Source organism: Tupaia chinensis, unplaced genomic scaffold (assembly GCF_000334495.1).
Source record: "Tupaia chinensis unplaced genomic scaffold, TupChi_1.0 Scaffold000164_1, whole genome shotgun sequence".
NCBI classification, from domain to species: Eukaryota; Metazoa; Chordata; class Mammalia; order Scandentia; family Tupaiidae; genus Tupaia; species Tupaia belangeri.
Genome location: NW_006159638.1, coordinates 4,871,320 through 4,897,566, shown reverse-complemented (window position 1 = coordinate 4,897,566; position 26,247 = coordinate 4,871,320). Strand labels below are relative to the sequence as shown.

General features: G+C 35.3%; 1 protein-coding gene across 2 annotated transcripts in view; it reads right to left on the bottom strand.

Annotated features, from left to right (window-relative positions):
- Positions 1-16,829, bottom strand: part of LOC102488629 (interferon-induced protein 44) — a 39,214-nt gene extending 22,385 nt beyond the window's left edge. The window contains exons 1-5 of one of the 2 annotated variants that reach the window (XM_027770878.1): positions 16,706-16,829; positions 11,470-11,957; positions 10,872-10,920; positions 9,434-9,629; positions 1,712-1,864 (exon numbers count right to left, since the gene is read on the bottom strand). In XM_027770878.1, the coding sequence (XP_027626679.1) occupies positions 1,712-1,864; positions 9,434-9,629; positions 10,872-10,920; positions 11,470-11,947 (876 nt within the window). In that variant the 5' untranslated portion in view covers positions 11,948-11,957; positions 16,706-16,829. The remainder of the gene's footprint in view (positions 1-1,711; positions 1,865-9,433; positions 9,630-10,871; positions 10,921-11,469; positions 11,958-16,705) is intronic. The other variant, XM_027770879.1, reaches the window with a different exon arrangement.
- Positions 16,830-26,247: the final 9,418 nt, after the last annotated feature.

Here is a 26,247-nt window from a genome sequence, read left to right as displayed (position 1 = left end):
GTCATTGTATATATAATGTTATATATATAATATAACATATTATCTCTATTGTATTATATATTACATTATACATGTATTATAGATTGCATATTGTATACTATATGTATACATGTATTTTTAAAATAGAACTTCAACTTCATTCCTTTGATAAAATGATAGTTCTCCACACTAAAGATTGAAAGAAGGTACAGAGACTTTTAAAATTTAATCTCTAATTCCAGTCTCCAAAATAGGTACCATTAATATTTGTTATCTACCATTTAAGACTGCTCTAAGCATTTTGCATACTTAAAAGGACTAATAGAAAGTAAAGGAAGAAGAGAGATATATTGAAAATGTCATTTAAGCTAAAATACTATTAATTTCTTAAAATTTTGCAAAAGATAAACTGAAATAAAACAAAAAAATGCCAACTTTCAAGCTAGTATCTTTCTATAAGACAATCATATGAGATTAAGAAAAACACTTAGAAAACTTAGATAAGTTTAGAAATGTGTAGCTTTTAAATCATATATGTCAATGTTGTACTTAATTGACTGAGTTCTTACAATGAAAATGAGGGTGTCAGTATCATGATTGCTCTCATCTCTCTGTCCTGTTCAACCTCCCTGTATATATCTTTCTGTCTCATTTTCCCCCCAACTATGAGCTTCCTGAGGATAAGAATTGTGTTCTCGGGAACAGCAGTTAGTGTAATGGTTGTGTCGCTGAACTCTCATGTAGTGGACCACGGTTCAAGTCCTGGACCTGGTGGCTTAAAACTCATGCCAGGCGCATGTGCATGCATGCCCAAGATCCTGAGAGAAGAATGGAGGAGAAGGGATTGCTGCATGGCCATCCTCCCCCAGGGGGTTGATTTCTCACTTTCTCTCTCTCTGTCTCTCTGGCGAGAGCACGCACCCTATAGCAAAAACCTCTCAAAAAAAAAAATTGTGTTCTCATTCAACTATGTATTTTTATTAACTAGCTCAGTGTCTGGCATAAATTTCAATATGTTATTTTTAAATGAATAAATGGTCACATAGGTAAGGTTTCTAGTCAAGTAATATTGGGAGATATAGAAGGTCACTGTTTAATTGATAAACTGATTGTATTGATATCCAATACCTAACAGAAAGTTATAATAATGATTAACTTCTTGAGAATTTAGAGGGTATCATCTAATTTACTCTTCTAGCCATACTACGAGATGGGAACTATTAACACTTGCATTGCACGCACGAAAAAAATAAATAAATAAGACTTAAGAAACAGATATTTAACTTGCTTATGAGTACACATGTAACTAGTGGCATAGCCGACGTTTGGATTTAGGTATTTAGTAGTGAAGCCTAAGCACAAATGATATATCAAACTTCAACAGAAAGTTAATTGTCCCAATATTTATGTGATCAAAAAGTATAAGAAATTAAACTACTACTTTCTTATTAGTTTGCATCCCTGCAAAGAGAGACATAAACATATCTCCCTGACATTTTCCTGAAACTTGGGTGAATAGAATTCTGCCCTTTGGTTTTATTCCTCAGTGTTACAGAAAAGAACAGCAGTCATTCTATTTTTCTTATATGAATATATGTTCATTTAAAGTATAGCAGTGTCAACTGATGTTGGAGTCACATTAAAGCAGTTAAAATTGCCGTATGGGTAAAAATATAATGAAAACTACTGATGAAAATGACTTGAAATGTCCTGGATATTGGAGAAATCTTACCTGATACCTGTCTGGCACATGGCCTCTTAAGATGTGAGGTATGTCATCCATGCACAGTCCTTCTCCCTCTGTCTCATCCAGTCCCATGGAGTCACACAGCACAAAGGGCAGAAATGTGCCATACTTTCCATCTTTCACAGAATATGTTCTATACTATTTTCAAAAATCAAGTATAAAGGTTTATTACTTAATTAGCATTCAAGATAAGACAATAGAAAGAATAACACTGGTTAAGGGTTTGAAATAGTTTTAAAAGCAAACATTTAGGTCCCTAGACCCCTTTAAGTTCTTAAATTATTGTGAGGATGTCAAAGGTAAGTTATTTATGTGGATTATATCTACGGATATTAACATAGGAGAAGCTAAAACTAAAAAAATTAAATTTTTTGAATAATCAAAAATAAATACAATTATGAACCTGTTATAAATCAACCTAAACTATCTTTTTATTTCAAAAAATGAAAGTTTTTTTTAAAAAAAAGACTTAGAGAATGGCATTGAAATACTTTTTACAATTTCTTTAATGTCTGGATTCATAAAGACATCTGGATTCTCATATCGGCCTTTAATTTGATGTGAAAAGTTTAGTTGAATTATATAAAGAAAATCTCACACATATAATAGGAAAAGGAAGGCATATTTAATTTAATAGCTTTCAGATAATTATGAATATTTTTTATTAATAATGCATCAAAACTCACATTATAACTCACTTTTACTAATTCTATTACAATTTCTTATTAGCGTATAATAGTTGTACATCTTGTGAAATATAGTGTGGTTTTTTAAAACACAAAACAGCTAATAAAATTACTAAAAAAATTGACAGGGACAAGTCTACATGTTTTGATAATAACATTAAATGGTTATAGATTAATCCTCAATTAAAAATAACAGATTGGCAGAATGATAAATAAACAGGAGGATTCTATATGCTGCTTACAAGAAACACACCTCAGTGATAAAGACAAACATAAATCAAAAGTCAAGGACTGGGAAAGGCATTTTATGACAGAAACCAAAAAGAGAGTGGAACCACAACATTGTTATCTGAGAAAATAGACCTGAAGATAATAACTGTAAAAAGAACAAAGAAAGACACTACATAGCACTAAAGAAATTAATTACCAAGGAGACATAACAAATTATGCACCAAATACTGGAGCACCCAAATAGAGAAATGAAAGATTTGTGGACTTAAAGAGAGAGACAGACTGCAACACACTAACTGAAGATTTCAACACCCTACTGACACCCCTGGAAGGGTGATCTAGACAGAAAATAAGCAAAGAGAAGCAGGAAATAAATGATACTATAAACCAAATGGACCTGATAGACATTTAAAGAACATTTTACCCAACAACTACTAAATACATATTTTTCTCAGCCCCACATGGAACATTTTAAAAGATTGACTACATAATAGGACACTAAACAAGTCGTTACAAATTTAAATTATAGATACTATAGCTAGCATATTTACTGACCACAATATAATTAAATTTGAAACAAATAACTAAGAGACTTTGAAAATACACAAATGCATGGAAACTAAATAATTTACTTCTTAATGATATCAAAACTACTGAATAAATTAAGACTGAAATTTTAAAATTCCTTGGGAAAAGTGACAACCAAGACACAACATCCCATAATCTGTGGGGAATAATAAAAGCAACTTTAAGAGAGATGTTTATAGCAATTAGCACTTACAAGGAAAAAAAAAATGGAAAGCATCTTAAGGATTTGGAAAATCAGCAACATCAAAAAAAAATGCAATAGCGCTAAAAGAAAAATAATAATAAAGATTAGAGCATTAATCAATAAAATAGAGAATAAAGGAACTATACAATAAAATCAATGAAACAAAAATCTGGTTCTTTGAGAAGATAAATAAAATTGACAGACCACTAACTACACTAACCAAGAAAAACAGAGAAAGAAACCAGATAATAAAATCAGTAATTAAATGGGCAATAGTGCAACAGATGCAACAGAAATACAAATATAAAAGATCACAAGAAATTACTATCTGTGACTTAATGCCAACAACTAGAAAACTTAGATGAAATAGGAAAATTTCTGGACACACACAATATTCCTAGATTGAATAAGGAGGAAAAAGAAAGTTTGAACAGACCAATAGTAAGCAATTACATTTTTAAAATAGTAATAAATAGTGCCCCAGCAAGGAAAAGCCTAGGTCCTGATGGCTTCACTTTTGAATTCTACAAAACTTTTAACGAATTACTTTTCAAACTATTTCAAAAGATCCAAATAGGGGATCAGCAGTTAGCGTAATGGCTATGTCGCTGGATTCCCACATAGTCGACCATGGTTCGCATCCCAGACCTGGTGGCTTAAAACTCACACCGGGTGCGTGTGCGTGTGTGCCCAAGATCCCAAGAGGAGAATGGAGGAGAAGGGATTGTGGTGTGGCCATCCCCCCTGAGGGGTGATTTCTCACTTTCTGTCTCTCTGTCTCTCTCTCTCTCTCTGTCTGGCGAGTGCACGCTCCCTATAGCAAAAACCTCTCCAAAAAAAAAAAAAAAAATCCAAATGGAAGAAGTTCTTCTAAACTCATTCTATGATGCCTTCATCACCTTGATACCAAAAGCAGACATGGACATAACAACAAAAAAAGAAAACTACAGACCAATATCTTTAATGGCTAATGATGCAGAAATCTTCACCGAAATACTGGCAAATTGAACCTAATAACATGCTGAAAAGATTATACATCATGACCAAGTAGGATTTTTCCAGGGATGTGACTATGGTTCAACAAATGAAAAATAATAAATGTAATACAGTACATTAACAGAAGGAAAAGCAAATACCATATGATCATATATATTGATGCAGAGAGTTTGATTAAATACAACATCCTTTCATGATTAAGACTCAACAAAATAGGTCTAGAAGTTTTATTTCTCAACAAAATCCCTAGCTAACATCATATGGAATGCAGAAAGGCTGAAAGTTTTTTTCCAAAAACTGGAAAGAAGAGAGGTTTTCCACTTTCTCCACTCCTTTTCCACATTTGTATTGAAATTATTACCAATTAAATCAGACAAAGAAAGAAAAATAAAAGGCATTCAAATATGAAATATTTGAAGAGTGAAAATATTTCCATTTGTAGACAACAACATTATATACATAGAAAACCCAAAAGGGGGAAAAAACTTCTAAAGTGATAAATGACTTTAACAAAATGACAGGATACAAAATCAATTTTAAAAATCTATAACTATTTTTATACAACAATAATGAATAAATTGAGACAGAATTGAAAAAAGTAATTCTATTTACAACAGAAAAAATTTCGGAGTAAACCTAATCAAAGAAGTGAAAGACTTCTGCAATGAAAACTATAAAATATTTAAAAATGAAATTAAACATGATACAAATACATGGAAACACATGCCTTGTTCTTGGATTGGAAAAATCAATTTAATTAAAATACCAATTCTACCTAAATTAATTTACAAATTCTATGTGAGTCTGATGAAACTACCAGTGGCATTCTTCACAGAAATAGGAAAAACAATCATAAAATTTATCTGGAATTGTAAAACACTTCATATTGCCAAAAAAAAAATACTCACTACCTGACCTCAAGTATATTACAGAGCTGTGATAAATGAAATAGCCTGGTACTGGCCCAAAAACAGACTCATGAACTAATGGCACAGAATAGAAAATCCAGAAATAAACCCTGTAACATACAGGCAACTGATTTTTTGACAAAGTATGTAAGATAATACAATGGAGGGAGAAAAAGCCTTTTCAACAAAATTGGATATTCATCTACAGAATAAATAAAACCAGATCTCTATCTCTTACTAGTAACAAAAATCAACTCAAATGGATCAAAGGTCTAAATTTAAAACCCTCAAACTACATAAAACTGATAGTGAAAAACACTTGAGACATTGAAATAGGCAAAGCTATCTTTAATAAGACCCTTAAAATGTAGACAACAATCCCAAAAATAGACAAGTGTGATTACATCAAGCTAAAAAACTTCTGCAAAGCTAAGGAAACAATACTTAAAGAAACAACTTACATAATGCGAAAAATAATTGCAAACCATGGCTCTGATAAGGGTTTGATAACTAGATTATATAGAGAACTCATGTAGCTCAATTGCAGAAAACTTACTATCCAATTTAAAACTGAGCCAATGATGAGACCAGCAGGTAGCATGGTGGTTGGGTGCTGGACTACCACGTGACTGACCATGGTTTGAGTTCTGAACCTGAAGGCTTGCTTTCTGACTTTCTCTCTCTCTGTGTCTCTTTCTGGTAAGCACATAAACCCTATAGCAAATTAAAATAATAATAATTAATAAAATTACATAAATAATTCTAAAAAAAAACCTGAGCAAATGAGCTGAACAAACAACTCTCAAAAACATACAAATGGCCAAAAATCATATGAAAAGCTTTTTCAGTGTCACTTATCATAAGAAAATACAAATAAAAACCACAATGAGATACTACTTAATCCCAGTTGGAATGGCTTTTACCAAAAAGAGAGAGAGAGAGAGAAAGAATGATTAAAAAAAAAAAATCCCAACAACAACAAAAGGTTGATGAGTGAGGCTGTGGTGAAAAGAAACCCTCCTGCATTGCTGGTGGGAATGTAAATTAGTACAGTCACTGTGGAACACTATATGGAGCTTCCTTAAAAATTTAAAATAAAACTACCACATAAACCAATAATCCCACTCCTTAATTTACCCAAAGGGCAAGAAAACACATAGTTAGAAAGACATTTGCATATCCATGTTTATTGCAGCATTATTCACAATTGCAAAGTCATGGAATCAATCTAAGTACCCAAAAACTGATGACTAGATTTTTAAAATGTGACACATGTACACTATGGAATACTACTCAGTCTTAAAAAACAATGAGACTGTCATTCAGTGCAAAGTAGATGAATCTAGATGACTTAATGCTAAGTGAAATAAACCATTCTATGAAAAACAAACACCGTATGTTCTCACAATATCTTCACATAATATATACTGTATGTCTACACTCTATGGTAGAAATCGAAAAATTTGAAGACATAATAATAGGGGGAAAAAGCATACATGTTAGAGACTATATGGCAGGAGGTGTGGATTGTGAAGTAGTTAGGAAGGGCCCACCAAAACACTTAAATGCAAGAATGTAAAGTTCTTTGTTGAAAACAATGTATATAGTAATATCCCTGATTTGATCACACACCGAATGCATGCTTTGAAAAACCATATTGTATGCCATAGTGATTTATAACAATCAAATGTAAATTTAAAAATATAAAATAAAAACATTATGTATTTGCAAAAGTAAAAAAACATGCATTTGCAAAAGTAAACAAGAATAAATATAAATGAAATAAACATCTAAAAAACCCATTTAGACAATGATCAAATGAGGGAAATAAACATATTCATCATATAATATTCAACATATTCATCTCCTCCGTTCTCTTATCAGGATTTTGGACTTTCACACACATATGCCTGGCATGAGTTTCAAGCCTCTAGTATGAGACTTGAACCATGGCCAGTCATGTGGGAGTCTAGCACCTTAACCACTACATCACCTGCTAGTCCCGCCTATGTACAATTTTATAACCTGCTACATTGTCCATTTGAAGACATCATTCACTGAGTTACACAGATCTTCCAAATGTCAACACATCATTCAATAATAATAAAATATAACAGTTGTTAATATCACCAGTAACCTCATCAGATAAGTCTATATAAATTATACTTTTTCTAGATCAGAGTGGCGAATGAAAGTTTCCAAAAGTTCTAATTTTTTTCTTAAACACTCAAATTTGATCATTAACAATAATACTGTCAATTTGTTTCCCTTGGAGTGGTAGGCTCATCTTGTGCATTTTCAGAAAAAAAAATTATTCTACCAAATATCCAAGTATGAATAAGCAAATCTGTCAGTTGTCCAGTCAAGTAAAAATGATGTTACCTTTAAGAGTACAACTCACAACCTAGTTGCACCAGTGCTTTTCTAAATACAATGGCTGCACTTTTATATGCATTAAAGATACCTTATTGCACTTCCCATTACATCACCCAGAATATTAAAACTATGTACACTGAAAAGTTGAGTTTAGGCCAGCAACCATGGTGGTGAAGTGATAACTCACACTCTGAAATGTTGCATATGGTGAGGGTTTTCTGCTACATAGATGGTTTATTCTTGCAGCTTCCTCACATGACAGAAAGAGACAAACTCCCTCAAGTATCTTTTATAAAGACATTAACCTCATTCATGAAGATAAGGTCCTCAGGACCTAATTATATTCCAAAGGACCAAGCTCTTAATACCATCACATTGGTATTATGAACATATGAATTCTGGGAGAACAAAAACATTCAGATCATAGTACAAAGAATTTAAAAATCCAGGGCTGTTATTGAGTTGATGCTGGAAAGTGTATGATTAGCCAGGGATTGAATTGACTTTTTGTTGAATTATCTTTCCTTGGCTGCTAAGACTAAGCTGATAAATCAAAATTAAGTCACTAATAGGATAGAATCTGGCCAACAAGAAACAAGATGTGACTCTTGAAAGTCCTAGAAAATGCTTTGAGTTATTGAATATGACACAAAAACTAAAATAAACTGACTGTTTTATGCTAATTTTGCATTGACAATGCATAGCATATCTTTCTTCAGATGATAACTATATTAAGTTATAGTAGTCATAGAATAAAACAACCTGACTATTAAATTTTCCTTCATTTCCTTTATTATTTTTGTTTGATCACATAGTATTGACAACCATAAACCAGAAGAATGTTTTTAGATATATGTTGTGCTTTATCTTGTAGAACTTCAGAATAAAGAAATCTGTATTAGTATTTATTTCCTTAAATACATTCATTTGTAAATAAGAGAGGCTGTGTAGGAGCATTGATAAATTTATCCTTTAAGGTTTGCCCCAACAAAATAAATCACTTTTTTGATTACCATAACTATTTTTATAGAATAATTTTATAAAATGGAAAATTATTGCATTACTTACATAATTTTCATTGTTTTATTACAAGAAAGAAAAAAATCATTTCAATCTGGATAAAACCATGTCAGTAGAAAATGAATGACAAATGTGATAGATAAACATTTCTAGAGTTTTTAAAATGTTTTATATATATTGAGGGCCAGCAGGTGGTATGGGTGTTAAGCCACTGGACTCCCATACGGTTGACTATGGTTCAAATCCTGAACCTGGTGGCTTGAAAATCACGCCTGTTGCATGTGAATTCATGTTCAAAATTCCAGAGGAGAATGGGGGAGAGGGACTGTGGTGTGTCCATTGGGTGGGGGAGGGGAGGGTGGACCATGATTTCTCACTTTCCCTGTCTCTGTCTCATGCTCTAGGGCAAAAACCTTAAAGGGGAGGGGGAGGGAGAGTAGGAGAGAATGTTGTATATATATCACAAATATCCAAAAGCATTTTTCATATAACTGTTTTTCTATACCCATCAATTTTTTTTAAAAGAAAAAAAACACTTCTCTGTATAATATAACGTAGTGAAGGCAATTCGGATTCATCTTTTATTATTGTTTTACATTTGCCTTAGCATTTAATTGATTGTAAGTAGATCAGTTTTTAGAGAAAATGGCAAAGGAATTAATAAAGCTAAGATTATAATTTATAAAACAAAATCTTCAGGAATCCTGAAATAACTCACCTGTTCAGTAATGCTGGTACTATCAGACCCGACTATGGCTTGGCGAGTCACATGTCCTTGAAAAATAGACTTCACTGAATTGAAAAAGCTGGATTTTCCAGACCCAACTGGCCCCAGCAAGAGAATACGAATTTTGGAAACCATGTCTGCATGAGGTTTGTAGGCTCGGAGTTCTGATAGAAGCTTATTTCTGTGCCTGTTAAAATGCAGTAATGAAATGCAACAGCCAAACTACATAAAGAACAGTACAATTTGCATGGAAGTTTCTTTTTCTTCTCTCTTACTATAAGTTTTAATTTTTACTATTATTTTCATAGTAGTTTTTTTTTCCATAATACTATTTGAAAACGTCTGAGGTTATGTATTTCATGCTTGAAGAAAATGCATTTATTTATATCTATCAACTAGCAACCAAACCATTGTTAACTATTAGCCTTAGAAATCTAGTAAGCATCAAGACCAGCAGATGGCATAATGGTTACATCATTGGACTCCCACATAGTCAACCTTGATTCAAGTCCCAGACCCAGCATCTTAAAACTCACACTAAGTGCGTGTGTGTGCATACCCAAGATCCCACGAGAAGAATGGAGGAGAAAGGACTGTGGCCTGGTCATCCACCAGAGAGGTGATTAACCTCTCTTAGAAAAAAAAAAAAGAAATCTGGTAAGTATCAATAACACTGAAGAATAATTATTATTTATTATTTCTACCAAAAATATATTCAAGATAAACCAAGAGACCAGTAGATGGCATCAAGGTTATATTGCTGGACACCCACGTAGTCGCCCACCATTCGAGTCCTGGACCTGGCAGCTTAAAACTCACGATGGGTGCATGTGCATGGGTGCCCAAAATCTAGAGAGGAGGATGGCGGAGAAAGGATTGCAGGGTGGCCATCACCCCTGGGAAGTAATTTCTCACTTTCTGTCTCTGTCTCTCCAGCTAGTGCCCATGCTTTATAGCAAAAAAATCTCTCTCAGAATTTAAAAGAAAAAATCTCTCTCACTAAAAAAAAAGGAACAAAAATAAAATATATGCAATATAGCTATCTATCTATAAATTAAGTAAAGAGATCTTTTTTCTTAAACATTTACTGAGATTCCCTAAAAGCTATATTCTCAAGAAAAGGATCAAGAAGAATTATCTAAAATATTCTCCAGACTATCTAAAAAACATTGACTCTAACCAGTCAAAAGTAAAATATGAAGTCAAACTTGTCAATTATTTTCAGATGAATTTTAAACATTTCACAGTCGGAAGTGATTTTGTTATTGCTGTTGCTCTAAAACACCCTGGACATTTTATGTTAATAATAGCATACCTCAGTTTTTATCATTCCAAATATGTTTATCTATCTTATTATGCCATTATCAGAACACCTTACATAATTAGTCTAAATGAAATGAGTAACAACTAGTCCAAGAACCTAACTTACGGTGTGACTCTCATTATCCTTGGTATGTAGCTTGGATCAACCATAATTCCTAGGGGGAAAAAAAACACAGGATCAAATGTTTTTAAGCTTGTCTAGTAAATGTGGCCGAATTTACCTCCTAATACAACATTTAGTCTGCTTGGATAACTATAATTAAGACTGAACTGTTTAATTAGGAATTAAAGTTGACAACACAATGAAAAGTAAAAAAGAGAACATTTTCTCTGCACATAAACTCTCTCTGGAAACTCTAGAAATATCTAGAGATCTGAAGACTTACTTTTGAGTCAAGTATCTAAACAGATAAAATCTGATTAGAAGGTCACTTTCTCTGTCTCTCTTCTCCGTCTTCCCCATCTCTACATGCGCACACATTTATTGCTCTGCTTACTTTGCTCAAAACGGCTTTTCCTTATGGGTAATAACTTCATAAATTTTATGCCTTCTAGGTTTCATTTTGTAATTTATCAGAGTATCAGGTGGCATAAAATCTATTTGTTCCTTTTATTTATCCTCTTTATTACAGATCAATTATAACCTACCAAATACAAAGACTAGAACCAGAAGGTAGAATATAGAATTATCTAAGTTAATGTACCTTCAACTCGAAAAATTTCACATTCCAAATATGTAGCTCTTGAAGAATTTGCTACTCTTAATTTCTCCTTTAAGTTAAATTGTATATTATGTGTACTTTTGTCTGGAACTATGGAAAAGGTATCTGAATCCAGTGAAAAGATTACCGGTTCTTTACCACTAATTTTTGGTACAAAATTTACTTTTAAAAATGATGTTTCAATTATATTATTCTTCTCTGTAAGTGAAAAACAGAAGGAAGAATTTGGCTTTCCAGAATTATTTAATTTAGGATAATTTCCAAGCATAAAGACACCAAAAATAGCATCAGACAGATAAATCATTATTAGAATGGATCCCTGATCCGTGCATCTCTGATCCGCATCTTCTGTGCTACATCCATGAACCGTAGACTTATAAAGAAGAGTCAAGGAGACATTTCCGAGTAGCTTTTGCAGACTCCTTTCTTCATTCCAAGTCAATCTGGTTGTCACTTCCATTGCTCACTATCTAGTGGAAAACCAAATAGAAGGCGAGAGGTCAGTATAATCTCTAAAGCATAGATGTTTTGCTTCTGTTGCAGTGAGTTCTTTTTTGCTCTGACTCGAATAAAACATGTTATTTGAATTAGAAGAGAAAAACATATAGAGGTGGTACAATAATAGATATAAAAATAGATAATTTAGAAATTTCTAAAAATCATTAAATGTTAAACATCATCTGGTGAATTAAACTGAAAACTGAATAATGAGTAAAGAAAAAATAATAAATTAGAATAAGAGTCATTAAACTTCTCCTTAATGAATGAAAAAGTAAATTTGCTTTTTTAGGTCATCTGATCTCTGTCACAATTCATGTGTATCACTGTAATGCAAAATCAGCCATAAACAATGTGTAAACAAATGAGCATGGTTGTGTTCTAATAGAATTCTCTTTACAAAAAAGATGTAAAACATGTGGCAAAAATAATGCAGAGATGTTGACCAAAGGGTACGAAGTTTTCATTGGAAAATGTTTTTGAAATCTATTTTACAAAGTTTTAACAATATTTGATAATAATGCACTGTATATTTCAAAACTGCTAAAAGAATAGATTTTAAATAGTCTCACTATAAAAAGAATGGTAAGTATATGAGACAATAAATGTGTTAATTAGCTTAATATAATAATTTTATATTATATATAAAATATACATAGTCATGTTATATTATATATATATATATACATATACACACCATATTGTACCCTATTGTACCCAATAAATGTGCAGAATTATTATTCATCATTTTAAAAAAATAAAATAAGCAAATTCACTTCTACATATATTGTTGTCTGTATCCTCCACATATTAACATGCAAGATCCGGAAATTTTCTTTAAAATTACCTCCAAAAGAATAGCAATCAGAAGGTAAACAGAATTATTGTAAATATCAACATACTATATAAGGACCACGTGGTAGCACAGTGGTGTAAGTAAACTCTCACGGGACCAGTCCTGGGCTCACATTTCAGGGGCCCCCTGAGTACACTGGGCATGCACACACATCCCCACAGTCCGGGCTGGCTGAGACATAGGTTATATCATGGAGTAGGAATCCTGTTGGATGTTCCTGTCTCTCTGTCTCTCTCTCTCTCTCTCTAAGAAATAAACTTTAATAAATAAATAAATCATATAGCATAATGGAGTAATACATTCAAATTGTTGAGCAGAAGATAAGTTGTAGAAGAAGATACGTTAGCAACCATTTTACTTGAAAAAGAGAGCAGAGGACCAGCTGTGATAGAAAGTAGGGTGCTGCCGCACAAAGCTGGAGGGTTGGGTGCAAGTTCCAGGCCAAGCTGAACACGCCTGGTATGTCTGAGTACTCCAGTGACCCTGACTGACTGGAGGCTGGAGCGGGAAGACGGCAACATGATGAGACTCTGTCAAGGGCATTTCATCGCTCTTTCTCTCTCAAGAAATATTTTCTTTAACAATAAAGATAGTGAATCTAAGGTCCCATACATGAGTATCCAGTTAAGAAAAAAATCCTAGAATTTCTTTTAAAACATTGTTCTCAAAAACAGCAAATGAAATAAGCTAAGAGGGAGTACATTTTTATAAAGATATGAGCAACTTTTGAAAAAAAAAAAACTAAATGGATAATTTTATGAGGAACATGAAAAATACCCAGAAAAAAACTAGAGGGTGACACAAGTTACTGGATAAAGCCTTCCTAAAAATTATGTAATTTCCGGGGCCAGAAGGTGGAGCAGTGATTAAGGCACTGGACTCACCCATGTTCAACTGCGATTCAAGTCCCAGACCTGGCAGCTGGTTTCCCTTTCTCTTTCTCCTGTTGGTTATCTTTCTCTCTTTCTCTCTCTCATCTCTCTCTGGTGAATGCATGTGCCCTATAGCAATTTAAAATAATAATAATAATAAATAAAATAATTATTTTTAAAATCATGTAATTTTCTCCAGATTGTATCTTCAAATTCAGTGGCAGCTCAGTGGAATCACCAACAACATTCTATCCACTAAATGTAATAAGATGACCGAAACATTCACATGACATTATGAGGAAAACACAACAGCCAAGATAATATTGAAGAATAAAAGCTAGATAAATAAAATTTTAATAATTAGAGAATGTTACAGTGGCACAAAGATGGGTAAAGGGTTCCGAAACTGACCAACTGTCATAGCTTTAGTCCCCTAGAAAACAAAGCTTAAAGGCACGTTTACTTGCAGAAGCTTTACGGTGAGGAGGGGATACAATTCAAGACAGTCAAGCCTGAGGTAAAATGGAAAGTGATGCAGGTAAGGATGTAAACAAAATACAAAGTTGGTATAACAAATCACTCACTCTTAATGTCAAGTCCTTGGCGCTATAGAAAAAAACGGGGTGGAGGCTCACCTGGTGGCAAAATGGTTGAGGCACTGGATTCCCATGTGGTCAGCTATGGTTTGGATCCCAGACCTGGCATCTTGAAACTCAGGTGTGCATGCATACCCAGAATCACAAGAGGAGAATGGAGGAGAAAGGATTGCAGCATGGCCATCCCCTGTGAAGGGTGATTTCTTACTTTCTGTCTCTCTGTCTTTCCAGTGAGCACATGTGCCTATAGAAAAAAACTCTCTCTCAAAAAAAAGAAAGAAAATAATTTTTAAATTAAATCATGTCCTCATAACCTTATAATGGTCTTCAAAAAATTCCAATTGCATGGAGCTCTAACTATACAAGTTCATGAAGCGATACTGAAGAATACCTTTATGATCTTTGACCTGAGATGGATTTTTAAAATAAGACACTAAAACCACAAACTATAAAGTAAGAAAGAAAATTTGACTATACTAAAACTTAAAATAACAGCAAAGGATACAACAATTAGAATTTAAAAACAAGTCATACACTGAGAGAAAACATTTATAATGAATATTCTGCAAATATAGTCCAATAGATAAAAAGAATTTCTATAAAGAAGTCATTCTTTTTTTCGAGAGAGAGAGATTTTTGCCATAGGTTGTGTGCACTCACTGGAGAGACAGAGACACAAAAAATGAGAAATATGCCACAATCCCTTCTCCTCCATTCTCCTCTCAGGATTTTGGGCATTCACTCATGCATGCCCAGCTAAGCCACTGGGTCTGGCACTCAAACCACAGTCAATCACATGGGAGTCCAGCCCTTAACCACTGAACCACCTCATGACTCCTAAAGAAGTAGTATTTTTTTTTTCTAAGTGTGTTCTCACTTTCTTTTGCATAATTTTTAAATTTATTTATTTACATTCATTCACTGTACATCATTACAGTATACAAAATGAGATTTTTCCATCCAGAATGCACTGTATATTGTATTACCATGGATATTGTATTATTATGGATACTACCATACATGTCATTGTCAACAAATAATTTTCCATTTCTTGTTTCTTACATATTCCTCCCCTTAATCTGCTACCTCTCACTCTCTTGCCATTTCCCAACCTCTTCTCACACTATCTCTGGTATCACAGTTGCTTTCCATGCCTTACTTTTTTACATTTTATTGAGTCACAATACATCTTAATTAATCTAAATACTTTCAATAGCAAGTTGTAACTGATATATACATATCTATGAACACATGTCTAACTTTAGGTATAAAACGCAGTGAGTAGAATGAACACACTACAAAGTAGCAACCAGCTGGGGCTATGGAGCTTACTGCAGTCATTAAATAGGTATTTCTTACACAATTTTAAATTTATTTTATTATTGTCTATATTACATTGAATCAGATATATCTTTATGATTCTTATGCAATTTTTAATTTAAAGAAGAGCAGTTTTAGCTTTAATAGATCAAAATCTAAAAATGTTAAGAGAAATTTGCTTAAAACTTAAAGTGAGGAAAAAGTTCAGGATTCAGTTCAAACAGTAGCTAGATGAACCAAACAACTTAATAGAAAAGTTGTCAAAGTATATGAAGAGGAAATTTTCAAGCAAAGTAACACAAATGGCTAGGGAGATATGAAAAAAAAAAGTTCAACTGTTCTTATAGCATGAAATTATAAACAATAATTACAGAATATTATTTCATATAAGAAGAAAAGTTCTCTAATATCAATGATTGCCCAAACTATGGAGATTCCATAATATTAACATTGTCCTATTGGGCATGTATATTTTGGAGAAATAAATATTCATGTCAGCATTGTTTATGATGACATTTGAAGATTAGATTAGAAATTTTGACATATCCACACAGTTTAATACAGATAAACTCAAATAATCCATATTGAGGGATAAAAAGTAAGTTGAGAATGAGACACTTAGGATGACACCATTTATATAAAATGTCAACACACAAAGCAATTCTAGCAACCTAAATATGATTCATATAGTAAAAGTATAGCAACAAGCATGACAATAATTTATACTTAAGTCTGGAAAGTATTTCCCTCTGGGAGGGAAAGGAAGAGGAAGAATACAGGAAAGATTCATAGATCACATCAACTTCATCTTTAATGCTTTTGTTGCAAAGGAAAATTAAAAGCATCTAAGTAAATAAGGCAAATCATTTTTTAAAACTGATAAAACTAGAGATTACCCTAGAGCTCGTTTTTTCTCTATAGTTGGTCATGTGTGAATTTTTATCAAAATAAAAGAACAAATGAAAACCATTTTACTCTGAAATTCTTTTTCCAAAAAAAAAAGAAGCAGGCTTTTTTTTGGGTTTGTTTTTTTTTGCATCCCACTAGGAAATAGGGTATGCCAGGAGGTCACTTACCTGTGTCTAAGCGTTAGACTGGGTTTAAATAGAGAATTAACTGTTCTGTCTCATCTGCAGAGCAGCCACAGTGTGAAGGCAGCAGATTCTTCGGCTATCTGTAGCTTCCGGAAAGACGAAATTTGAAGAGAATGGAAACTGAAACTCACAGCACCGTGTTCAACTGGCAGCATGCCAACTGCCATTAAGTTCCTTTTTCCCAATTAGGAAGAGGGAGAAAGAGAAAACAAAAGGGGCAGGGAGCACCTGCGAACCGCATGAAAAAAGTTATCAGTCGCCTGTGTAGCTATATGTAGGTATTCATGAAATGGCAATTATTGATAAAAAAAAATTACAGTAAAACTAATAGCAAACATTTCTTGTGCCTTTAACTATGTATTTGACACTGACACTCCACAGCTATATGCATTTTCCTAGTTTCTCCTCAGAAGCACCTCATACACAAACACTACTAGTATTTCTATTTCCATAAGCACAAAAATGAAGCTAAGGGACCAGGAGTTAGCGTAATGGCTATGTCGCTGGACTCCCATGTAGTCGACCGCCATTCACGTCCCGGACCCGGTGGCTTAAAACTCACACCGTGTGCATGCGCGTGCGTGCCCAAGATCCCGAGAGGAGAATGGGGGAAAAGGGATTACAGTGGTGGCCATCCTCCCCCGGGGAGGGGGAGAGGGAGGGGGGTGATTTCTCGCTTTCTGGCTCTCTGGCTCTGTCTGCCTATCTGGCGAGCGCACGTGCCCTATAGCATAAATCTCTTAAAAAAAAAAAATGAAGCTAAAGACAGTAAATGACTGCCCAAGGAAACCCAGCTGATAGGATGATGGAGATGGCTAGTATTCAAAACCAAGTCTGTCTGCACTGGAATAAGCAGATGACGGCTCTACTCTTTCTAAATTGGTAAGGCACTGAGCAGTTTATTATCCCATTTATACTTTAAAACAGTCAACACTGGCCTAAACACTAGGGAAGGTAAAAAGTCAGTCAGAATAAAACACTGCCCCTGGAGAACACTGTCCTCAGGAAGTCATGTATCAGACAATTATACCGCAGGGCTAAGTGCTGTAAGAAGAGGAACAGGATTCCCTGGTATCTAGAACAGTGGCTCATCATCCTGGGATACTAGTTAGAGGCTTGTTAGCAAATCAGAATTCTAACTTGAGACTTGAAGTGAAGACAAGGAAGTGAAGTGAGTCAGAGCCTGGTAGCATCCGGGCCCTCCCAGTTTTGAATCTGTCTGGAACACAGTGAGGCCATTGGATTTGCAAGCCATTAGGCTAGGGAGTGATCAGGGCCCAGGAGGGCTTAAAAGTCTTTAAGTTAGAGGGCCCACAGATGGCGTGGTGGTTAAGGCACTGGATTTCCACATGGCAACCACAGTTCACATCCGGGACCTGATGGCTTGCTTTCTCACTTTCTCTCACTTGTGTGTGAGCATGTGTGCCCTATAGCAAATTAAATAATAATAATAAATAAAATTTAATAAATAATTCTTAAAAAATACAAGTCTTTAAGTTGGATTTTACCATGAAGACTTACTAAGATTTTACATTTACTTTTTTTTTTTTGGAGAGGTTTTCGCTATAGGGCACGTGCGCTCACCAGACAGAGAGAGACACAGAGACAGAAAGCGAGAAATCACCCCCCAGGGGGGATGGTCACGCTGCAATCCCTTCTCCTCCATTCTCCTCTTGGGATCTTGGGCACGCATGCACACGCGCCCAGCGTGAGTTTTAAGCCACCGGGTCCAGGACGCGAACCACGGTCGACTACGTGGGAGTCCAGCGACATAGCCATTACACTAACTGCTGGTTCCCAAGACTTACTAAGATTATAAAGGCAGAGAAAGGTATACTCAAGATTAAGTATCTTATAAAGAATGTCATATTTGTTTTCTCTTGCTTTAGAGGCTTTAAAATAAGTCAAAGGTATTTTCACACAGTTTCCAAGGATCAGGAGACCAGCATTGCTCAGCTGGTCTCCCTGCTCAGGATCTCTAACTCAAGGTGTTGGTCAGCTGTGATCTCACTTAAGGCTCTGAGAAGAATCTATTCTAAGATTATTCAGGTGACTGGCAGAATTCATTCCCTGGCAAGTGTAAAACTAGGTTCCCGTTTCCTTGCTGGCTGATAACCAGAAACCACTGGAAGCTCCTAGGTGCTGCACCAAGTTTGTTACCAACAACCTCACACACCCAAGACTCACACAACAGGGTGCTGGCGAAAGCCAGTTACAGGGAGATGCCCCACTGGAGTCACTGCTACCAAACCATGTTTATGGGGATACCTGAGAAAGCGGAGGGCTGCTGGGTGCTGCTCATCACTGTGCACTATAGGAGCTGGAGGTGGAAGCTGGAATGGTTGTGCCTGCTGCAGGAGCTAGACCCTGGGAAGCACACATGCCTCAGAATCTGCAGAACAGGAAGTAAAACCTGTCTTTTACAATGTCTCTCCAGAGCCCTCTACTGACAGCTTCCTATCAGCCGGCAAAGGAAACATTTACAGGGACTATTTCCATTTTCAGAGGCTGAGTTTTAATAAGTAAGGTGGCAGCTGTAAAATCGATAACTGGAACAGAAGAAGAAAACAAAACTGGAGAGTTTACTGTCATAAAACTATTATAAAACAATCACAAATAAGTGATATTCTCTGAATGTCTGCGTCCTCCCAAAAGTCATATGTTGATACCTAATCACTAATGTGATGGGATTAAGACTTCGGGATTCTGGGAGATAATCAGGTCATGAGGGCAGGGCTCTCATGAATAGAATCATACCTTTATCAAAGGGGATCCAGAGAATGGCTTTCCTTTCCACCAACTGAGGACACAGCTAGAAAGTGCAAATGACGAACCAAAAAGTGGGCCCTCACTACATACCGAATCTTTCAACTGCTTGATCTTAGACTTTCCAGCCTTCAGAACTATGAAAAATAATTTTTTATTGTTTAAAAACTACCCAATTTATGATATTTCATTATGGCAACCTGAACTGAGCAACTCAATAAGACAGTGTATTATTGATGCAAAGATGAACAAATTGACCAACTGAACTAAATTCAGAGATAGACTCACACATAACAGTCTCCTGATTAATGGCAAACACAACGCTTGAGTACAGTGAAGGAAAATGGTTTATTCCACAAATGGTCTAGGTAAACTGATAGGTATGCTGAAAAATTAATTTTGACTCATATCTCAACCATACCCAAAAATAAATTCAAAGTGGATTGCAAATCTAAACATGAATGGTAAAGCTATCATACTTTTAGAAGAAAAGAAAAATATATGAGAATATTTCCAGACCTTGGGGTAGGCAAAGCATTCCCAAACAGGTTGCAAAAACTCCTAACTATAAAATAAAAAAAGGTGAAAAATATTACATTTAATCCGGCAACTGTAATGCAATGGTAATTCAAGCTTCCTGCAAGGTCGGAAGCCACGGGACCAACTATGGGTTCAAATTCCAGGTCAGCCTAAAAATATAACATGCCCATATGAAGCAGCAACCAAGAGCCTAAGGAGCTGGAGGTCAGAAGAAAGGGGATCACAGCTTGATGAGACCATATCCAGAGTGTCTCTTGTCCTCTCTCTCTGCCATGCATATGCATGTGCTATCATAAAATATAAATTTTTAAAATTTAAGTATATTAAAACTAAGCCATTTTTATCAAAAGACACACCACTAGAAATAAAAATATATCCCACAACATTGGAAAAATTTACAGTTCATATATGCAACAGAGAACTCATACCCAGAATATTTTAACGACACCTACAAATCAATATAGAAAACTTTGCAAAGTTGCCATCTTCATTAGTCATCAAAAAAATAAAATTTAACCACAATGGAATTACATTACTCACCTACCAGACTGACTGAGACCAGAAATGCCAGCCATGTGTTGGCTATAATGTGGCACAACAGAAATACTGGCTGTGGAAGCATAAGTTGGTACAACTACCTTAAAAATGGTTGTCCAAGGGGCTGGCAGGTGGCATGGTGGTTAAGGGTGCTGGACTCCTACATGGCCAACTACCGTTTGATTCCTGGCCCTGGCAGTTTATCCTCACTTTCCCTTTCTCTCTCTCTCACTCTGTTCCTCTCTGATCAAATTAACATAAATAAATAAAGTTAAGTAAATAATTTTAAAGCTGAACATATGTGTACGTCATGAACAAGACGTTCTGCTCCTACTTGTCCATACTTTAATACATACGTATCACATTCATAGCAGCATTACTTGTAATAATCCCAAATATACCTATTAAAATGTCATTAATAAATTATACTATAATCTTTTTTTTTTTTTTTGGAGAGATTTTCACTGTAGGGCGCGTGCGCTTGCCAGACAGACAGAGAGAGACATAGAAACAGAAAGCGAGAAATCACCCCCCAGGGGGGATGGTCACGCCGCAATCCCTTCTCCTCCATTCTCCTCTCGGGATCTTGGGCACGCACACGCACGTGCCCAGCGTGAGTTTTAAGCCACGGGGTCCGGGACACGAACCGCGGTCGACTACGTGGGAGTCCAGCGACATAGCCATTACGCTAACTGCTGGTTCCCATAAATTATACTATAATCTTTAACAATATAGTCACAAGAGTTAATACTGAGAACAATGAAAATAAATAAACTCTATCTACATACAATATGTATAGATGATTCCCAAAAGCATAATATCAAATCAAGAAGTCAGATGACAAAATAATATGTACTATATGATCCTATTTATCAAAGTTCAGCTGAGAGCAATGAAAATAAATAAACTATGTCTACATGCAATATGTATAGATGACTCCCACAAGCAAAATATCAAGTCAGAAATCAGATGAAAAATAATATGTACTATATGATTCCATTTATCAAAGTTCAACCATAGTCGAAAACCTATTTATGGCAGGGCAGCAGATGGCATAGCACTTAAGATGCTAGACTTCCACATGGCTGACCACAGTTTGACCTGGACCCAGCAGCTTGAAAATCATGCCATGTACATGTGCATATGTGCCTAAAATCCCAAGAGAAGAATGGATGGCTATCCACCCTGCAGAGTGATTTCTCATTTTCCTCTCCCACTGTCTCTCTCTTTTTTTCTCTAGGCGAGTGAATGCAACCTATAGTAAAAAATAAAACAAAACAAACAAAAAATAAACAAACAAAAAACCTATTTATGGTGTTAAAAGTCAGAATAGATGCTATCATTTGGGAACTGATGGCTAGAAATGGGGAAAAAGGGAACCTTCTGGTTGCCAATAGCATACTTGTTCTTGGCCCAGGTACTGTTTACATAGTTGTGCTCAATTTGTGATCATTCATTGAGCTATACACTTACTATTTGTATACTTTTCTGTATGTGTGTTATACCTCAATAATTTTTTTAAAAAAAGAGAAAATAAGTACAAAAATTAACAAACATGTTTACATCAAATTAGTGATTATGGTCTAATTAACCCTCACTTCACGGTACTGAGTCTAAGAAAAATCTAACTAGTTTTAATTGAAGTTCGCATTTGTAATAAACGTTCTCCAGCCACAAGGGGGTTCTCTTGCTACACTCCTTTATTTCCAATGATTATCTGATATACTTTCTAAATGCTCTTGTTGTCCTGATACATTTTTACTTATTTATCTTAGGAAAGTCGAACAAGGCACACTATTGATTGAACATCCTCATCTGTAAGTCTATAGAATATAATATAAAGCATGAAGCTTCTCCACAATTGCCCTGAAAGTAGTTATTCAACAAGTACTGAAACGTGTTTCTCCAGAAATCATTATCTGACTGCTGATCAAATATTTACGTCTACCTCCTTGTAACTTCTAGTCTTTGTCTTTATTCTGCCTCTTTGGATAGAAAAATCTCTGTTTGGGATAGAGTATAAACGTAAATTAAGGGAACTTAGTTGTTTTTTGTTTTGTTTTGTTTTGTTTTGTTTTGTTTTGTTTTGTTTTAAATTTCTTTGTCAGAGGGCATATAAGCTCACCAACAAAGAGGGAGAGGAAAAATCACCTCGCAGTAAGGCATGGTTATGGTGCAATCCCTTTCCTCCATTTCTCCAACCCATCAGGATTTGGGGCATGCACAAACATGCACCTGGCATGTTTTTCAAGCAACCAGGGCTAGGATTCAAACCATGGTCAGCTTTGGAATCAGGTTAACCACTTGCACTATGGGCCAGCTCACAAGTCAGGTCTTTTTATCAGCCACGTACTATCACAGACTGTTCTTAAACGAATGATTGGCTGACACTCACAGATTATTTTTTTCTGGGTGTTGTCACGTTTAAACCATTCGTAGAACCTGAATTATGGGACTCTGTTAATATTTATTAACTTTCAGTTAAAGTTAAACAATCATTTCAATCTATCACAGTATTTTTAAATCTGCTATCAAATTAGATTCCACAAGTCTTGTGTCACTGAACACCTCGTACCTCATAAAGTACCTAGAATACAAGAGAAACACAATAATACTCATTTAATTCAATTTGGTAAAGTAATACATTCCAGAACAGATCAATTTGAATCCAAATAATTACAAAGTTAATTGACATTTCTCTCTAAGTCGCATATACTTCATCAGTTCTTCCTTTCTTCTTTCGTTTCTCTCTCTCTCTTTTTTTTTTTTTTAGAGAGAGAGAGATTTTTGCTATAGGACACATGTGCTCAGCAGAGATACAGAAAGTGGGAAATCACTCCCCCCAGGGGGAGGGGCACACTGCAATCCCTTCTCCTCTATTCTCCTCTCAGAATTTTGAGCATGCACGTACACGTGACTGGCTGGAGTCATTTTCAAGCTGCCAAGTCCGGAATTTGAACTGTGGTCAGTTACTTGGGAGCTCAACATCTCAATCACTATGCCACCTGCTGGACTCTCTTTTCTCCTTTCTTATAATATGTATGTGGGTGTGTGTATATATATATATATATATATATGTGTGTGTGTGTGTGTACATATATATGTATATAAAATATCTATAGCATTACCTAGGAAAATCTACTTAGAAAAAGAAGTGGGTTGGGGCCAGCAGGTGGCATGGTGGTTAAGGGCGCTGGGCTGGACTCCCACATGGCTGATCATGGTTCGAGTCCCAGACCTGGTGGTTCGTGTTCTCACTTTCCCTCTCTCTGTTTTTCTCTCTCACTCTGCCCCTCTCTTGTCAAATTTAAATAAATAAATAAAGTTCAATAAAACAATTCTTTAAAAAAGAAAAAGAAGTTGGTTATTTTGGCAGGATCTGTTTGTTTGTTTGTTTGTTTTAATTCATTCATTTATTTAAATTTGATGAGAGAGAGAGAGAGAGAGAGTGAGTGAAAGCAAGCCGCCAGATTCAGGACTTGAACCATGGTCAGCCATGTGGGAGTGTCCAGCACCTTAACCACCATGCCACCTGCTGGTCCTGGGATCTGGTTTTGATTTGTGTATTATAGTGTTTGATGATCATGACTTCCCTTTGTAAGTTTGTCATTCATTCAATCATTCATCACCAAACATATATGAAGTGCCCACAAGGTACTATAGGCAGTTTCTAAGAACTGGGGATGGAGTTTTTGAATATTGTGATGCTCCTGCCTTTGTGGAGCTTTATTTTCAGCAGGGGGAAAAAAGAAAATAAATAAGAGATCAAATAAGTTACCAAGATAAATTCACATAACCAGACATTCTGGTAAGGTAATGAGAACAAGTTTATGTGGTAGGCAGTTACAGAGAGAAATTAAACCATAGGGTACTCAGGAGGACCTCTTTGAGGAAGGTTCATTTGAGTCGAGACCTGAATAATGAGGAACTAGCTAGAAAATAACTAGAGAAGAGGACTTTTGGGAAGAGAAAACAGCAAGCAAAAAAACTCTGAGATAGCCACGAGCATGATTAGGAAAGTAAGAAGGACAAAGTAGTGTACAGGGACATTGGGGTGGGTGTCAGAAGAGGCTTGGCAAAGACCAGAACAAATGTAGACTCGCAGGTCACATTAAGGAGTCTGCATTTAATCCCAAATGTAATGGAAAACCATTGAAGGTTTTCAATGGGAGCATGATATGATCTCATTGATAGGTTTAAAACACGGTGATTGCTGGGAAGAAGTTAGATTGCAAAATTGAGGGGAAGGGATATTGACCAAAGTGAATGGTAATCCATGTAAATCATGATGGACTGACCTAGGATAATGGTGGTCAAGAGAAAAGTAAATGAAGAGATAGAACAAGTATTTTGAAGGTGAATCCAGAACTTGCTAGTGGTTTGTAAATGAGACTGGCAAAAGCAGAAAAACAAAGAACTCCTAAATGTTTAAGCACTTGTTCTATGGAGGTGTCATTTTCCAAACCAAAGGAAAATTGAGAGGAGATAAGATTTGACACAGGGACACCGAGGTCCCCTTTGGATATACAAAGTTTTATGTTAGACAATCATGGGATGTTTCTTAGTTGACTGCTGGGCATGGAAAATTCAGGAGCTTCTTAAAAGTGCCTGTCACTTTATGATTTGTTCACCCCCTTTAACTTACCTTTCCCTGTCTCTGCCTTTGAGCTGCATTTTGAAAACTCCAGCAGAACACAAATCCAGGTCATACCTAGATAATGTTTAATGAGTCACTCCTCGACCCTCACAATCTAACATGCACTGAAACAGCCATGCTTAAATCAGAAAGTGCCATTCAACTTCTGCCTTATACATTATACATTTAGCTCATTTTTCTCCTCAGAAAGTTGTCAAGGATCAGGAAGTGTTTCTTGTTCATTTTTGAGTTACATGATTCAATGCTAATACTTATGTAAAACAGATTACCTAAACAGAGATTATGTAAGCAAAATATTATCATTTTATTAAAAAAAAAAAACTTTTTAAGCCAGCTCCAAGACCAAGTCTTTGACAATTTTTTTTAAAACCCATTGTTTGCCTAACATTTGCTTTCTCTACTAATCCCATATGTCAAGTCAATCTTAGTAGCCAAACCAGTTTGGCAAAAGAGATGGAAATTTACCTCAAATGGAAATGGATGCCACTTAAATATCATTCTCACTAGATGGCTTCTCTTTATGATTTAAAGAAAAATACTTTTAAAATCCACATTTCAATTTTAATCAGAATATGGAACAATGAGAAGGGTAAAAGAAAGAGAGGGGAAAAAATAAAGTGAGTAGGAGGGAAGGAGAGACAAAGAAACAGATAAGCAGTTAATAGAAACAAGCGGAAAGAGAAAACTGCAAAATATATTGCTGTATTTACAAACATTTAGGTCTATTGGTGTCTTAGTAACTTCAGGGTGCTATTACAAAATGCCTTAGGCTGAGTGGCTTATAAACAACAGAAATGTATGTAATATACTTGTAGAGGCTGAAAAGTTCTAGATAAAGATGCTAGCTGATTCGGTGTCTGCTGAGGGCCCACTGTGTAAATTGCCATCTTCTCAATCTAACATCGCATGACAGAAGGGACCAAGTCCTTTCCTGGGTCTCTTTTACAAGGGCACTACTTCATTCATAAGACATACTGATCCATGGGGCCAGCAGGTGGTTAAGGTGCTGGATTCCCACATGGCC